Source organism: Myxocyprinus asiaticus, chromosome 34, assembly GCF_019703515.2.
Source record: "Myxocyprinus asiaticus isolate MX2 ecotype Aquarium Trade chromosome 34, UBuf_Myxa_2, whole genome shotgun sequence".
Taxonomy (NCBI): Eukaryota; Metazoa; Chordata; class Actinopteri; order Cypriniformes; family Catostomidae; genus Myxocyprinus; species Myxocyprinus asiaticus.
Window position 1 is genome coordinate 27,120,130 of NC_059377.1, and position 18,502 is coordinate 27,138,631.

General features: G+C 37.1%; 1 protein-coding gene across 4 annotated transcripts in view; it reads left to right on the plus strand.

Moving 5' to 3' along the window:
* LOC127425399 (ankyrin repeat and IBR domain-containing protein 1-like) overlaps positions 1 to 18,502 on the plus strand; it is a 48,953-nt gene that overhangs the window by 14,812 nt on the left and 15,639 nt on the right. For 3 of the 4 annotated variants that reach the window (XM_051671386.1, XM_051671387.1, XM_051671388.1), the window contains 10 exons: positions 1,076 to 1,376; positions 3,872 to 4,054; positions 6,239 to 6,356; positions 8,625 to 8,830; positions 9,234 to 9,322; positions 10,558 to 10,702; positions 10,993 to 11,153; positions 14,334 to 14,422; positions 14,627 to 14,757; positions 17,682 to 17,816. In XM_051671386.1, coding sequence (XP_051527346.1) covers positions 1,076 to 1,376; positions 3,872 to 4,054; positions 6,239 to 6,356; positions 8,625 to 8,830; positions 9,234 to 9,322; positions 10,558 to 10,702; positions 10,993 to 11,153; positions 14,334 to 14,422; positions 14,627 to 14,757; positions 17,682 to 17,816 — 1,558 coding nt within the window. The remainder of the gene's footprint in view (positions 1 to 1,075; positions 1,377 to 3,871; positions 4,055 to 6,238; positions 6,357 to 8,624; positions 8,831 to 9,233; positions 9,323 to 10,557; positions 10,703 to 10,992; positions 11,154 to 14,333; positions 14,423 to 14,626; positions 14,758 to 17,681; positions 17,817 to 18,502) is intronic. The other variant, XM_051671389.1, reaches the window with a different exon arrangement.

Genomic DNA, 18,502 nt, shown 5'->3' on the forward strand with positions numbered 1-18,502 from the left:
AAAAATGAAATCTCTGTCATAATTTACTCACCCTAATATCATTCAAAACCAGTATGGCTGTCCTCCTGTGGAACACAAACAGGAGATGTTAGGCAGTATGTTAGCCTCAGTCACTGTTAATTTTTAGTGCATGTTTTTTTACATTCAATGAATGTGAATGGTGTCTGAGACAGTTTGAACTTATTTTTAGAGATGCACCAATATAATTGTTTTGGCCGATACTGATTTTAACAAAAAACAAACAAATTACAGGCCGATACTGATACCGATATTTTGCCACTTTTTGTCATCAGATCACTGGTTTACATAGAAATGCTTAAAAAATTTACAAAGAGGGGGCCTGAGTAGCTCAGTGGTAAAATACGCTGGCTACCACCCCTGGAGTTCGCTAGTTCGAATCCCAGGGCGAGCTGAGTAACTCCAGCCAGGTCTCCTAAGCAACCAAATTGGCCCGGTTGCTAGGGAGGGTAGAGTCACATGGGGTAACCTCCTTGCGGTAACTATAATGTGGTTCGTTCTCGGTGGGGCGCGTGGTGAGTTGAGCGTGGTTGCTGCGGTGGATGTCGTGAAGCCTCCACACACGCTATGTCTCCGTGGCAATGCGCTCGACAAGCCACGTGATGTGCGGGTTGATGGTCTCAGATGGATATCATACCAATGTCTCAGAAGTGAATGTGTGCTGGTTTCAAAGCATTTAGATGGTTTCCCTCATCATGTAGCCTATAGGCAAGTACTGCTTTCACAACTGTCACGTCTGTTTATGGTGTTTTTTCCGCATTAACTTGAGAACGAGACAGAATAAAAATGTAATATTACATGTTCTTAGGAGTGCCAACTGTTCTACCATTTTTGGCTATTATTATTTCTGGATTGTGATTTGAATTCAAAGTTTTACAAAGTGTGTTACTAATTAATTAAAAATAAACCATTGGTTTTTCATATCTGCGTTTTCATGCTTATTACCGATATGTTGATGGTTTTAATTTGATCAATAATTGGCCAATTAATATCAGCAACCGATACATCGGCGCATCCCTACTTATTTTAACTCTATTCTTTTGTTCCATTTCTCCAGGTCTTTTATTTTCTCCAAAGACGGCAACCCCAACAAGTGTAACATTCACAATGAGACAGCACTGCACCTGCTGTGCATGGGCCCACAAATCCTGCTGGGTGAGGGGGCACTACAGCCGCGGATCAGCCGCCCCCAGGAAGACGAACAGAAGCGGGCTGAGTGCCTCCAGATGATCCTGCAGTGGACCGGAGCCAAACTGGACCAGGGAGAGTATGAGAGAGCCAACGTCAACGGCACTGACAACAAAAAGAGCACCTGCCTGCACTATGCAGCGGCTGCAGGAATGAAGAACTGTGTTGAGGTTGGCAATTACAGTAGATGGAGACTGGCTTGAAGTGATTTTATATTTTCATGTATTTTAGGCTTATAAATTATGATCGTTTTTAAATGTAATGCACAGTGTTTTTGTTGTTATTAGGCTCTTAAAGGGAGACTTCACCCAATAATGAAATTCTATCATTGTTTACTCACCCTCATGTTGTTCCAAAGCTGTATAAGTTTCTTCTGTGGAACACAAAAGGAGATGTTAGGCTGAACATTAGGGACTGACAACCTCCGTCCCCATTCAGTTTCATTTATAGAAAATAGAGCAGCGTCAGCATTCTTCAAAATTTCTCTTGTATTCCACAGAAGATAGAAAGTTATACAGGCCTGGTATGTTGTGATTGCAATTTTCATTTTTGAGTAAACTATTACTTTAACTGGTGATTGACAATATGATAAGTTACAGATGTACCCTAAATTCATCTTTCCTTGTATCATCTTACATTTACATTTATGCATTTGGCAGACGCTTTTATCCAAAATGACTTACAGTGCCATTATTACAGGGACGTTCCCCCTGGAGCAACCTGGAGTTAAGTGCCTTGCTCAAGGACACAATGGTGGTGGCTGTGGGGATTGAACCAACAACCTTTTGCTTACCAGTTCAGTGCTTTAGTCCACTACGCCACCACCACCATCTTTAAATCAGGTCTTTGTCAGTATACAGTGAAAATACTTAAGTGGTCGACTGATCCAGGTTTTTCAATGTCCGATAATGATATGTAGAGAGCAGGGTCTCTAATGGCCAATATAATACCTATATGTACACCGATGAGTCAAAACATTATGACCTAATATGCTGTCGGTCCTCTGTGTGCTGCCAAAACAGCGCCGACCCGCTGAGGCATGCACTTTACAATACCCCTGAAGGTGTCCTGTGGTATCTGGCACCAAGGCATTAGCAGCAGATCCTTCAAGTCCTGTAAGTTCCTCAAACCATTCCCAAACAATGTGTGCAGTGTGGCAGGGTACATTATCCTGCTGAAAGAGACCACTGTCATCAGGGAATACCATTGCCATGAAGGGGTGTACCTGGTCTGCAACTATGTTTAGGTAGGTGTCATGTGTCAAATTGATGTCCACATGAATGGCCAGACCCAGGGTTTCCCAGCAAAACATTGCCCAGAGCATCACACTTCCTGCACCGGCTTGTCATCTTCCCGCAGTGCATCCTGGTGCCATCAATTCCCCAGGTAAATGGTGCACATTTACACGGCCGTCCACGTGATGTAAAAGAAAATGGAACTCATCAGAACAGGCAACTTTCTTCCACTGCTCCAAGGTCCAGTTCCAATGCTCATATGCCCATTGTAGGTGCTTTCGATGGTGGACAGGGGTCATCATGGCACTCTGACCTGTCTGCGGCTATGCAGCATGGTGCGATGCACTGTGTTGTGACACATTCCTCTTGTAACCATCATTAAAATTTTCTGTGACTTGTGCCACATTAGACCTTCTGTCGATTCGGACCAGACGGGATAGCCTTCGTTGCCCTCACGCATCAATGTGCCTTGGGTGCCCAACACCCTGTCGCCGGTTTGTGGTTAGCCCTTCCTCGGACCACTGTCGGTAGGTACTCACCACTGCTGACCGGGAGCACCCGACAAGCCTTGTCATTTCAGAGATGCTCTGACCCAGTCGTCTGGCCATACGTAACAATTTGCCCCTTGTCAAAGTCGCTCAGGTCTTTAGTCCTGCCCATTTTTCCTGCATTCAACACGTTGACTACGAGAACTGATTGTTCGCTTACCATCTAATCTACCCAGACCTTGACATGTGCCCTTGTTAGGAGATGATCAGTTTTATTTGCTTCACATGTGAGTGGTTATAATGTTTTGGCTCATCAGTGTATATTCTATAATTTAGTTATTGTAAATGAGACGTAAACAAAATTGCAAAAAAAAAAAAAAAAAAAAACAGAAATGAACGCTTTTGCTCAATATTTGCTCAAAATTCACTAATTATATGAAAACATTACGTTTCTTATCTATTTTACAATGGCTGTTGTGCCATGTCTCCTACCATCAGCAAAACATTTTTAAGACACTGTGTCAAGCTAAAAATAGTTTGTCAGTTTTAAACAATGGACCAATCAGATAAACCTGGGGGCGGGATAAACATATCAAGTATATGGAGGGTATAATTAATAATTAATAATTTTATTTATTTATCACACATTATACATTTACACATATACAGTGAAATTCTTTTTTTCACATATCCCAGCTAAGCTGGGGTCAGAGCGCAGGGTCAGCTATGATACGGCACCCCATACATAAGTACCTGTGTATTGGAGTTAATACATACATAAGCGTGCCTTGTGTTGAATTCAGTTGGACTCCAACCAGCTGTTTTTATCGTATGATTTCTTCCCAAAAATTGCTTTTTTGATTTTCATGATATGTTTTTTTTTTTTTTTTTTTTCACTCATTGAAGTCACTTTGGCTAAGTCTTGTCTATTTCTCATTGCAGTTGCTGGTGAAGAGTGATGCAGATTTGTTTATGGAGAATGAGGATAGGAAGACACCATGTGACTGTGCAGAGAAGCAGCATCACAAGGAGCTGGCACTCAGTCTAGAGTCTCAGATGGTTTTCTCTCAGGATGCTGGAGCTCAGGAGATAGAAGCAGAGTACACTGCCCTTGACCGACGAGAGGTATGCCTATGTTAGCAACTGTGTTTTTGTTTTTGTTTGTTTTTTTCCTCCCATTTTCTCCACAATTTGCAATTCCCAATTCACTCTAAGTCCTCATGTGGGACACTAGACATAGTGTCTTGCCTCAATCCGGGTGGTAGGAGAACGAATCTCAGTTGCCTCCACGTCTGAGACCGTCAATCCACGCATCTTATCACGTGGCTTGTTGAGCGCGTTACCGCGGGAGACTTAGCGCGCATGGAGGCTTCACGCTATACTCCGCGGCATCCACGCACAACTCCCCACGCATCCCACTGAGAGCGAACCACATTATGGCGACCACAAGTTTACCCCATGTGACTCTACCCTCCCTAGCAACCGGGCCAATTTTGGTTGCTTAGGAGACCTGGCTGGAGTCACTCGGCACGCCCTGGATTCGAACTCGCGACTCCAGGGGTGGTAGTCAGTGTCTTTACTCACTGAGCTACCCAGGCCCCCAACTGTGTTTTGCTTTTAATTTAAGGTAGCATTTTGAAATCTTTCTGGCATTTCTGGACACTATTCTTAGCATATTGTGTCTGTAATACCAGTCAAAAGTTTGAAGACAACTACTCATTCCCTCATATTATTTTCCACTTTTTAGAACAATAGTATATTAATCAAAACAATAAAATAACACAAATTGAATTATGTAATGCCCAAAAACTAAAAAAAAATTTTAAATATATTTTTTTAAATATATTTTAGCTTCTTCAAAGTAGCCTACCTTTTGCTTATAATACAGCTCCGCACATTCTAGGCATTCTCTCAATCAACTCTGAGGTATCACCCTGGGGTGCTTTTTAAACAGTGTATAACTGATTTTTCTTCACTATCCAGTTCAGCTCATCCAAATCAATTTAGGAAATTAAATCACATTTTGACACAATTTTGTCTTTAAAGCTAATTTCAAGCATTTAAAGGAATTTTCTGGGTTCAATACAAGTAAAACTTAAAGGAAGAGTTCACCCAAAAATGAAAATTGTCAACATTTACTCACCCTCATGCCATTCCAGATGTGCATGAGTTTCTTTCTTCTGCAGAAAACTAAGATTTGTAGAAGAGTATTCCAGTTCTGTAGGTCCATACAATGCAAGTGAATGGTGACCAAAACTTTGAAGCTACAAAAAGCACATAAAAGCAGCATAAAAGTAATCCATAAGACTCCAGTTGATTTTGTGTGAGAACAGACCAAAATATAACTCCTTTTCACTATAAATCTTGACACCAGCAGGCTCCATGGTGATCATGATTTCAAGCTCTATAGAGCGCAACAGTGACCGCCCGCTTTTTCAGCCGTCATTTTCCTCATGAATTTCTTCCATAGACTTTTAATAAAATCATTCATAAAAGAGTTGTGAGCCATGAACCAAACCAACCAGCTCTGAGGTGAATCACAACATCACAAACTTTGTTTTGAGGCAGAAAAGTATTTGAAAATCAGACATAAAGACAAATGTACAAGGCTGTGTACTTACCATCTTTACTGAGGGCACGGACTACAATCCCATGAAGCATGTAATAGGAAAAATATCATAGAATAAAAAACTATGGGAATATATAAAACTATTTATTTTAGGTTGTTGATTTTAAGTATAGAAACAATATATTTTAAGTTTATTGCAATATATCCCAATATATACAAATATATAAGTAGTTTAAGTGTGAAGGGAGACCGACTCGATTAGGTCATTCACAGTGCATCATGGGAGCGCACGGTCGCTCTGAGACACTTTTCACGGGTTTAGCTGTTCACACAGTTCTCTGATTGGTGGATCTTTCTCTGCTGTACCATGGGCAGTGTAGTTGTTTACATGAATTCCACTATCAAATGCAATTTTTAAAAATGAAATTGAGAATGCAGATGGATGGCTTTAATGGAAGCATACACCATCAGTGAACAACCTCGTAGCTCATGATAGGTCTATCTTTAAAAGTTATCGTTGAAAATCAAAAGAGAACAGGACCAGCTGCCATTTATAGTGCCAGTAGCAGACTCAAAGTTACTTCAGTTTGATGTCCCAGACACAAGCTAAGCAATGTATAAGTTTAAAAGAAAAAGCTTTATTAACTTCTTTTCCATCTCTCCTCCTCTTACACCCTCTTTTCCTCACTCGTTTAATCTCTCTGTCATCATTTATCCCTTCACTCTCTCTTTCTCTTTAGCCATATGAGGGACTGAAGTTGCAAGACTTGCGTCAGTTGAAAGACATGTTGATAGTGGAGACAGCGGACATGTTGCAGGCTCCTCTCTTCACGGCTGAGGCGTTGCTGCGAGCTCATGGTACGAATTTACTGCAGCTCCCAAAAAGTAGCTACCTTGGATAAATTCCAAGGCAGCCACATCAATGTTTTAGATAATATAAACAATTTAGATCTCTAACACTTTAGTACCTGAATGTACTATGTTACTACAATAGTTCTTTGGACATTTACCATGATATTCTTTGAATCACCTTGGGATACCTTGAAAAAATACCATGTATATCTAAAACCATCACTGTACCATGACACCACCAGAGTACTTTGTAAGAGATCACTGATGCAGCTGTTATTCTGCAAAGCTCTGTCACCATGTGCCAGGGAATCCATTAGATAAATTAAAGAAATATTCTAAATCTAGACAATATCCAAGACTTCCATTCATTAAGATATTATGTCTTCAAGGAAAAGGGTTCGACTCTTGTTTCAAACTAGAACATTCCACACTTACTCCTTACTGAAGTATTTGGCACCCAGGGTTGTGGAGTAATGGGATTACGTATTCAAAAAACAAAATATAAGTAACTGTATTCCACTACAGTTACAATTTAAATTATTGGTATTTAGAATACAGTTACATTCAAAAAGTATTTTGATTACTGAAGAGATTACTTTGCATTTTATTGTCATTTGTTTCATTTAATATTTAGTCCTTTCAGATGGAAAACATTTATACATATAAATGATGCGATCCAAAGTGCATTTGAACAGCGGTGAAACACTTTCTTATGATGTGTTACATTCATACCAGCAGACAGAGAAGTAAGTTTAAAGTAAGTTTAGAGCAGAAGAAACAGAAATAAACCTTGTGTAAATTGTCAGCTTTACGCTAAGCTAAAATGCTATTTCTAGCCATTTTACAAGCACATGTTACCAGGCACGATCATATTTTTTTATCAAGAAAATTCACGTTAGATCAGAATTTCTTTTTTTCTAGTAAGACCTTTGATATTAGGGCAAAAATTGTATTCTTGATAATAATTTTTGTATTGTTTTCCTGTAAAAATATCTAAAAATCATTCAAACAAGATCAATTTGATTTATCTTGTCTTAGAAACAACACTGCATAAGATATTTAGGTTTTTCAGAGAATGTATTTTTAACATGTGTATTTTGTCTTACTGTACTGACAGAGTTTTTATAGTCAAAACAAGTGAAAAAATCTACCAGTGCTGAAAAAGTAATCCAAAGTATTTAGAATACATTACTGACCTTGAGTAATCTAACAAAATACGTTATAAATTACATTTTACAGCAAGTATTCTGTAATCTGCAGTGGAATACATTTCAAAAGTAACCCTCCCATCCCTGTTGGCACCACCTTCAAGCTCAAATATTTTAATGGCACTGGTGGACTCAATACTGTATAATGTTTGTTGTACTACTTGTTTTTTTATTTATTGCATATAGCATACTTTTTAAATATTTTATATAGTTGACTGCAACATAGATGATGACAGTGATGCGTTTTATAAGCAGTTTCAATTTTCAGGCCATATCAGATGTAGCCTCTGTGGTTTAACCTCCTGAGACCTGAGTGTTACTGCTGTGTGCATTTTTCATTCCCCTTTTTGATTTGTAACTAGTAGCCCCTAAAAAACATGCAAAAAAAAATGCTCTGTAATTAGGGAATGACTTAATCTCCAGTTTGCTGTCTGTCTGTGCTGGTCTCAGAACAGTTGGAAATGCACCTTATTTTCATCCTAACTCCATATACAGCCTCTGAAATAAAAACAAATTCAGCTTTTGGATGCATCCATTGGTTCTCAATGTGATAATGCCCAGTGAATATAAGATATTTTAATGAAAATTAGCCTATAGTTCACGTACGTGGTCATTATGTTTAACAGCGTGCCGTTTCGTGATAAATCGATGAAATTTTTAAAATGGCATATTGGATGAAACTAGAGACAATACTCTTTTTACTCAAACAGGTTTTAATGTAAAAACGTAATGATGTTTCTTACCAGATGTAGTTTTGTTGCCATTTCTAACAAAGACAAACTCAGCTGAGATCGGCAGCATGCTGTTTTTTCTGTGCATCAAAAGTTAATGACAGCATAGAGCCTCTGAATTGAGATCAGTTGGTTTAAAAGCGAAGCCAAAACGTAATGTCCATGCATGTGGAAGCTGGGTTTCATAGGGTTAAAATATGTCATGATATGTTCTGAAAGGTTTCTTCTGAAGAGCAACCTGACCATATCTTGAGTGATATTAAGCATAGTGTGGGAGAGAAGAGAGTTGTCTTACTGTCAGTCACTTTAGTTCTTCTTCCTGTTCTACTGACTAGACTGGGATAGGGAAAAACTCCTGGAGGACTGGATGTCTAATGCAGAGGACTGCTGTCAGCGCTCAGGTGTTCAGATGCCTACTCCCCCACCAAGTGGCTACAATGCTTGGGACACACTGCCTTCACCTAGAACTCCTAGAACAACTCGGTCCTCCGTCACCTCCCCTGATGAGATCAGCCTTTCACCTACAGATGGCCTTGCCCTGGTTAGACTCTGCATGGCATCATGTATTTATGCTCCATTCCACTTAAAGAAATAGTTTATCCCAAAAAATCAACAATCTATTAGTTTACTCACCCTCATGCCATTTCAAACATGAGTGCTGTAATGTTTTAATGGAATACCAAAAGAAAAAATTTACTCATGAGCGATAATGACAGAGTAAATTACAGAATTATTATTTTTGGGTGAACCATTCTTGTAATAATCTTTGTGTACCAAAAATAGTCTTGGTCAGCATCTACTCTATACTGCCTGGTATGGATGTACCCTTGGTAGGAATGTGCCCTGTTTTTACAATGTGTTGTTCACATTCTTCCCCATTCACTGTACACTGTATTGAAATGAATATTGACACATTCTGTTTGATGTTTATCATTCCTATATAGTGTGGGATTTGCATGTGCCCCATATCTGTGTTTGAGGACCCCGTGGACATGTCCTGTGGACACGAGTTCTGCCGGGCATGCTGGGAAGGGTAAGCATTGGAATAAAGGTTTTCTTTGACTTGGTTTCCACAGTCATGGAAAACATGGAAGTATCAGGTAATTTTAAAGTTGTGTTTTCCAGACTTGGAAAAGTCAAGAAAATTAATAAAATCTTAAAAGCCATGAGAATTTCTGCTGTAAATTTTATTTTTTCTAGCTCTGCTCTACAAATTTGAATTGGCTAAATATTGGGCTTGTGTAGAGTAAAACTTGCTCGCAAGCCTTTGTGATGTCCGATTTGTGAGCGAATGTTTCTTTTGTTTCTGTTCTTTTCAATGAATCAGTCAAACCAGATCACTAATTAGAATTAAAAATGTATTAGTGAATTGGTCTGGATTTGAATTATGTTAAAAAAATCCTTATCTAGTAATTATAAATGACTGGAAAGATAATTGAAAAGCCATGGAAATGATTAAGCCAAAAGGTTTTGGAACCTTGGTTTTAAATGGATAGTTCACCCAAAAATGAAAATTCTCTCCTCATTTACTCACCCTCATGCCATCCCAGATGTGTATGATATTCTTTCTTCCGTAGAACACACACAAAGATTTTTTAAAAATATCTCCACTCTGTAGGTCCATACATTGCAAGTGAATGGTGACCAGACCTTTCAAGCTCCAAAAAACACATAAAGGCAGCATAAAAGTAATCCAAATGACTGCAGTGGTTAAATCTAAAATCTAAAAGTCTTCAGAAGCGATTACAATAGGTGTGGGTAAGAAACATCAATATTTAAGCCCTTTTTTTAACTATAAATTAAAGTGGAGATTTGTAGTAAAAAATGACTTCAATAATGATTTGTTTTTTACCCAAAGTGATTGCATCATTTCAGACATAAAAGACATAGACATAAATTAACTGGAGTCATATGGATTGCTTTTATTCTGCATTTGGGGGTTTTGTAGCTTCAAAGGTCTGGTCACCATTCACTTGCATTGTATGGACCTACACAGCTGAGATATTCTTCTAAAAATCTTTGTTTTTGTTTAGCAGAAAAAGAAAGTCACACATCCGGGATGGCATGAGGGTGAGAAAATGATGAGAGAATTTTATTTTTGGGTGAATTATCCCTTTAATGCACAAGCTCTGATCATATCGGTGGATGTTTTAGAAATAATAGTCCATTCTCATTAATACATTGCTAAACTGAGATTTTCAGATGACACTTAGTCATGATGCATATTTGTGATCTGTCATCTTTGAAAACTGTTTTTCTGGATGTCAGGTTTTTAAATCTGAAGATCCAAGAAGGGGAAGCACATAACATCGTCTGCCCTGCTTATGACTGCTTCCAGCTGGTTCCCGTGGAAGTCATTGAAAGCATCGTCTCCAGAGAGATGGATAAGCGCTACCTGCAGTTTGACATTAAGGTGCAATTGGTGCTCACAAAGCACCAGAAGCCATTTCAGAGTTGCTATTTATTTTCTCTTATGATAGACTGTCTGCCAATGGCTTTGAATCAAAATATTGACAGAGTCATGCTGTTGGTTGGGTTTACGCCAGTGTTTATTTGAGCAAAAATTTCATCAGTCTGAACTGAAAGCTCTTGTAAACACACATGCTAAAAAGACAAATGTTTGATTGTTGGGTAGACATAAAGTTATGATTTAAGTCATCTAAAACGAAGTGTCAACACGTTTGTTTTTTTTTTCATCTTCAGGCTTTTGTGGATAATAATCCTGCCATTCGCTGGTGCCCCGTGGCCAGATGTGAAAGAGCTGTGCGACTGACTCGCCCAGGCCCAGGAGCCTCTGACCCTCTGAGCTTCCCCTTGCTCAAAGCCCCTGCTGTGGACTGTGGGAAGGGTCATCTCTTCTGCTGGTGTGTTAATCATCTGTCTGTCTCATCATCTGTCTGTGTACTGTTTCTTGATCTTCTGTTTCATTGACAATCATTGCCTCAGAGGTCACACCATAGGACAGTCTGTTAGCTAATTTATGGATGTTTGCATGTAGTTTTTGGGTCTTAAAGTGATGTTATTATTACCAGAAGTTCATGGTTACTTTTCTGAATTTAAAAGTATAACTTCTCTGACACACTAGAAAATGCTCTGACAAATTATTGGACAGATAGTAATACATATAGTGGCAAGTAAAAGTATGTGAACCCTTTGGAATTACCTGCATTTATGTTATGGATGCACCGATACCACTATTTTCTCTTCCGATTCCGATATCTGAAATCTCAGTATCGGCCGATACCGATCTGATACCAGTGTTGTTGGTTTTTTGCATAATCACTTAAGAATATCTTTGCATTAGTGTGTGGAACTAATTGGGGGACTCTGTAATATGTAAAGAAACACAAACCTCTAACTACACATCAAATCAAATCAAAATAAAATCACTTTTATTGTCACACAACCATATACAAAAGTGCAATAGTGGGTGAAATTCTTGGGTGCAGTTCTGAGCAACATAGCAGTCATGACAGTGATGAGACATATACCAATTTACAATAAACATAATTTACATATCTAATATACACATAATTACACACAACACAATATACAAATAATAATACACAATGTACAGTGTACAATACACACAATATAGAATACACATTATACAATAAAATAGTATATATAGTATATATAAAATATACAGTAGGTTGTATTGTACTGTATTGACATTCAGGCTGTCGGTTGATAGTCAGTTGCCAGTGTGTTGTTAAGAGAGAATATAATTTCTGACAGTCCAGTGTGAGATAATAAGAGTAATAAAGTGCAGTGCTGATGTATATTGATCGTGAGAGATCAAGAGTTCAAAAGTCTGATTGCTTGGGGGAAGAAACTATCATGGAGTCGGCTGGTGCGGGTCCTGATGCTGCGATACCGCCTGCCTGATGGTAGCAGTGAGAACAGCCCACATTATTTCAATATAAATGTATAGCTTGTTAAGAAAAACTTTATTTTTAACTAGTCTACTGGATCCTGTAGCAGCAAAATTAACAGTAATTCCAGTCTAAGTGTTCAGTTGAAAAGAAGGTGTTTTTTTATTTATTTATTTATTTATTTTTTTTGTATCTGGATTTTAAAGGATTCAGATCTATTTTTTGTTCAATTTAGTTGTAAGATATCAGTTCAGTTTTCATTCAGTTATTTTTTGTAACCCATTCAACTTAAATATTGTTATAATTTGTAAACAAATAATAATAATAATAATAATAATAGATTATTATTATTATTACTATTATTATTGACTTTTAGAATTTTAAATACAACAGTAATATATCTCAATCATGCACCTTTAACTTTAAAACACTCTGGCTTTTATTTTGACATTCTGAACTCTCCAGGAAGTCCTGTATGTGTCTGTTTGTAGGCAAGTTCACTGTAGTTTAATGCTACAGTTTACTTGCTTCTGATTCAGTTTATGGTAAAATGCAACTCCAATGCCATTCTGAATGCATATTATAAGTGAACCGAACCTTTGAGCATCTACATCTGAGATGTTGTTCGTGAGTAGCGCTCAAATATTGCACACACGTGAAGGCTAAAAATAGCTGTGTGTATGTGTGTGTTTCAACAGTGCAGCGCCATTCACTAACGTCCTGGCATTTTATATATTTACTTATTAAACACAGCCTTTTGTGATTCACAGAGCTATTGCACATCTTCAAGTGGCTTTGAATACAATGCACGAGTCATATGAACTACTTTTAATTGTTTTTATGGTTCTTTAATATAAATTTTGGAGCTTGACAGTAACAAACATGACTAACACACAGTATCGGATTTGGATCCGGCTCTTCGAACCGATATCCGATCTGTCTAAAACTTCAGTATCGGAGCCGATAGCGATCCAGGTATCAATTTATGTATAAATTTGTCTTAAAATCTGGTTTGAGCTTCATCTAGTTGCAATAATGAACAAACACAATCCGTTTTAACTAATAACACAAATTATTGTTTTGTTCTTATACATACTGTACACATCATTCAAACATTCACAGTGTAGGATGGAAAAAGTATGTGAACCCACAGGCTAATGACATCAGCAAAAGCTATATAGAAAAAGGGTTACTAAGTTATCTCAAAGAGCTTAGATAAATGTATCCGTCCACATTTAGTTAAATTGTCTATAAATGGTGATGATTTAGTACTGTGGCTACTCTCCCTAGAAGTGGCCATCCAGCCAAGATGACTCAAAGGGCACATTGGATATTAAATCCAAGGGTTCAGTTACTTTTTCCACAGCACTGTAAAAGTTTAATGGGATGTGTTCAATAAAGACATGAAATATTATAATTGTTTGTGTGTTGTTAGCTTAAGCACATTCTGTTCTGTCTATACTTGTGACTGATCAAGATGAGATCACATTTATGACCAATTAATGCAGAAAACCAAATAATTCCAAAGGATTCACACACTTTTTCTTGCCACTGTAAGATCTGTTTCAAGTGTGTTTACCGATGAGGAAATAGGCAGGGTCATTTTGAATCAAATGGAAATACAGTGAAATGGATTTCCGAAAGGAAAATTGGACCTGACTGTCTGAAATTCACTTTGATTTTCAGAAAAAGTAAACATTTACTCCACTTGTTAGTCACACGGAAGAAACCCACTATTGCAAACACTTGCATTTCTTCTCTACATCCTTGTGATGCACCATTGTAATTAAAATCAGTGGATTAGCATCATTCATAAACTTTGTTGTCATAACATGAACTTTAGTGTGGTAGCACCCTTTAAGATGGTTCACATAGGACGTGCTCTTGCATTCAAAACTGGTGAGATGCAACACAGGAGAAGGAAATGGAACGTAGGAGTCTTGAGACACATTTTTTTTAATGTTGAACTTGACAAGCTGTTTTAAAAATATGGCATGAGATGCTGAAAAAAACAGCAATGTGTTGCGCAATATCAGAAGACAATGCAACATCCATCAAGCTTATAGTTTAACAATTTAAATGCATCTTGCGCATATATATATATATATATATAAAATGAAGCTAGCTGTACCAGCATGTTACATTATTTATTTTTATCTCTCTTCTCAGGGAGTGTCTCTGTGATGCTCATGAACCTTGTGACTGTGAGACATGGAAGATGTGGCTGCAAAAAGTGTCTGAAATGAAGCCTGAAGAATGTAGGAGTTCCCAGACTCTACAAACATTTCAAAATTCAGTATATATACAGGCTACATTGATCTTTTAACCAGAAATCAAACTCCTTAACAATGCATGGTTGTTTGACTTGTACCTTTCTCTAATGGATAATCATGACATGCACCCTGCTGCTAAGGTTCAATGAGTAGGTTTAATACTGAGCTGCTCTCTATTTCTCTGGACAGTGGCTGGTGTGAGTGAAGCTTATGAAGATGCTGCCAACTGCCTTTGGTTACTCACTAACTCTAAACCTTGTGCCAACTGCAAGTCCCCCATCCAAAAAAACGAAGGCTGTAATCACATGCAGTGTGCAAAGGTTAGTGAAGAATGGATGATGTGGACAAAAACATCAATCCAGATTCATCCAGTTGTCAGTTGTAACTTTCATATGATTATTAGCTGACAAGTTATTGACCATTTAGGAACCCCTAGGTCAGAGAATCTTATGTTATCAATGTAAAAGTTGGTAATCGCATGTTTATGCAGAGCTTAACAATAAGGAAGGCATTTTTATATTACCACATATATAAATACATTGCTAAAAAAAAAATAAAGTAAAAAAAAATTTATGTAGGGGACAGTGAAAATTTTGACAGGACTAACAGAAATCTGTGGGCTACTATTCCTACTGTTATGACCTGGTATATTTTTTTTTACCTCTAAGCTAGAGGAAGCTTAACAGTGAAAAAAAGATATAAACAGATGTTATTTGGAATGTTACTGAACTTGAACCTTATAACTCCTGTCATAATGTGCTTGTCCATATCAGAGGGGAGTTTACAAACTACTTTACCAACATGTTACATGTAAACAGGTGTTGCTTATAAGCCGCATTTTCACTTATAGCTTATTTGATGCAAAAGATTCTCATTTAAAAAAATTACACGTGTGTGTGTGACCCTGACACAAGATGTACGATGCAAACAAGCTCACTGACGTCAGAGGCAGGTGTTTGAACAAAGGAAGTGCGGAGGCCTCAAACTCACTGTTATTTCCTTAATGAAGGCTTAACTGAAGCTTTGAGTGACAGGTGAAGTGCAGGGGGAAGGGGAAAGCTATTCACGCCACCAGCACGTGGAGGGAAAGCAGCATCAAAAGCTTGCAAAACTTGTAAATGCTCACTTTGGATATCTGGATGGCTATTTACATAGTGAAATAAAACAACTGAAGTGTTGTTGTAAACAGTAGCCTACACTGGTATATTCTTGAATATTATTTTAATGAGTTTGAACTTATGAACTACTGTCTAGACTTTTTTTCTTAAGTTTTGAATTATTATTTTGAATTGTTTATTTATTCTCTAATCAATTTTTTAATCTTTAGGCTGTTATGGCAATTTAAAATGCTTCCTCTGTTTCGGAAACATTTGGCTAATGAATCAAGATAGCACAGTGCAATTTAGCCAAAGCATTTTCAACATGTATTGATGTGTTGACAGTGTTACTGTATTTAAAAGATGTTTGTGTGGAATTAGTAAGAAAAGTACACTTTAAAGAGGCTTGTATTAGAGCCTGATTCAATCCTGCTTGAGAAGTAAACTCCTTTGCTTAGTAACATGCAGTGTACTGATTAAATCACCCAAAAGAATCTGTTGCTGTTTTGTGTCATTGATAAAGAGCAAGGGAGGACATTTGGAATTGTTGAGAAATGGCAGCGGCTGTTTAACAGGGTTGGTTGAACGTGTGGTCATGATTCCCTCTATGGGACTGTACAAATCAGATCTGCTTTAAATCAACTTTTGAGCTGCTTTTTTTTTTTTAATTTTTTTTTAAATATTTGAGTTCTGTGGAAAGTAACCAAATATTCAAATACTTTAGTTTATCCCAAGAACAACGCTTATTTTGTTCCACAGTTTAACCCTTTAAGCTCAAAACAAAATTATCAAAATATTAATAACTACAGTCTTGACCAACACAAAAAAGGTATCGTTTTAAAGTTTAGAAAGCTGTACTTTACAATGCCTGTAGGCATTATGACCAAAACTGAACAATTGACACACATATAAACAGGTGTTGCTTATAAGCTGCATTTTTGCTTATAAATTCACAAAAAATAAACAGAACATAAAAATCACATACCATTACTTAAAGGAGAGGATTCCGTTAAAACGAGCCCACACAATGTAATCGGATGCATAGATCATTAGATAATCCATATGAAGCAAAATGTGCACACAGCGCCTAATGTGCTATCTGGCTAAAAAAGACGTAGCTTTCCTGGATCAGATGACTTCATTGGAAATTATGCAGTACGTTGTCCAGCGTCATGGAATGCTAAATCGTATTAGAATTCAGATTGCTGCAACCAGAGGTGGAAGTCATTCAAATATGGGCAGAGAGGAACGATCTCTCTGCCAATATTTGTCTAATTATGTATGGTCACCAGGAGATGGCACAAAGTACATGACACAGACTAAATGATGGCTCAAATGACACAGAATGGAACTGAATGAGATCTCGTTACTCATGCCTGCATGCTTTGGAGAGAGAGAGCATACTTTTAGTCGTTGTGTAATTATTTCTTATGTACAATTATTATGTATTATTTGTTTGGAGACATTTTTTGGACTCTAGGATAAATTATATTTGTAATGCTTTAACTTTTTATTTGATTTGCTTTTGTTGTATCAACACCAAATTTTACTCTGTTACAGTTGTCATGGTTGGGAATAAAACAAAAGTAGTTTTTTTTTTTTTTTTTTTTTTTTTTTGCAGTTACTTAGGCTGAGAGTCTCATAATCTATATCATTAAAACAATTGAGAAGTTTTCTTTAAAATTATATCATACAATTGACCCTCTTTGTTGTTTTTGTAGAGTTATTAGCCTTTGATTTTTTTACTGAAACAGGAACATTTTAAAAGCACATTCAGAGCTTAAAGGGTTAAAGCTGAAGTGTGTAATAATATGCAGAGACAGCTATATAAGTAAATCATTTGTGAGTTGTGGTGCTATCAATGCATTGCTCGGTTTGTTTGGGCATCCTGACCAGTCTGACAAGGCAACATGAGCTCAATCAATGGTAATTTGGGAAACCTGTTTGAAAATAGCCATTATTTTAGCAATTCTGTTAGGTAACACTAATGGCACAGAAATTACACTTTTCACCCTTAAAATTTTGTGTTTTACCTGAATAACTGGTTGCATTATTATGCTTAATAAACCTCATTCCTGATGCAGTGAATGTTAATGTTGCATTATCCTGACAAATTCTCTTTCCTTTCCCTCTCTTTCTCTCTGTAGTGCAAGTATGATTTCTGTTGGATTTGTCTAGAAGAATGGAAGAAACACAGCTCCTCTACTGGAGGATACTATCGCTGTACGCGCTATGAGATCATTCAACAGGTGGAGGAACAGTCCAAGGATATGACTGTGGAGGTACTCACACCCTCGTATACAAAGCCACATTAGTTTCTGGGCAGTTGTCAAATAATAGCTTCAGAAATGGGTGTACACACATGGCAACCATGTGAGGAATGCATTTACTTTGATCTTTTGTGATTTGTTTGTGGACTGCTGTGAATGGTTCTTATAAATAAAGATCAGAAAAAGTATAAAAGAACATGAAAGCTGAAGTCCTGAGCAGCAAGTTTTACTGTTCTGTCTCATATTTTCTTATGTACGGTAGCACTTTACAATAAGGTACCATTTGTTAATGTTAGTTAATGCACTACGTATCATGAACTAACAGTGAACAATATATTTTTTACAGCATTTGTTAATCTTTGTTAATCTTTGTTAATGTTAGTTAATAAAAATGACAATATTCATTGTTTATAGTACATTAAATTATATTAACATATACAACTTTTGATTTAAAAAATGTATTACTAGATGTTTAAATTAACATTAACCAAGAAGAATAAATTCTGTATAAGTATTGTTCATTATTAGTTCATGTTAACTTATGTAGTTAACAAATGGAAATTATTGTTAAGTGTTACCTAATGTACAAATGTAACAAAGCAGGTTCTGTGCAGGTTTCTGTTGTTGTTAGTTTATATGTGGTTTTACAACTGTTAAAGCTAGAATTTCAGGCTTATACACCTGTTTTGTTTAAATGT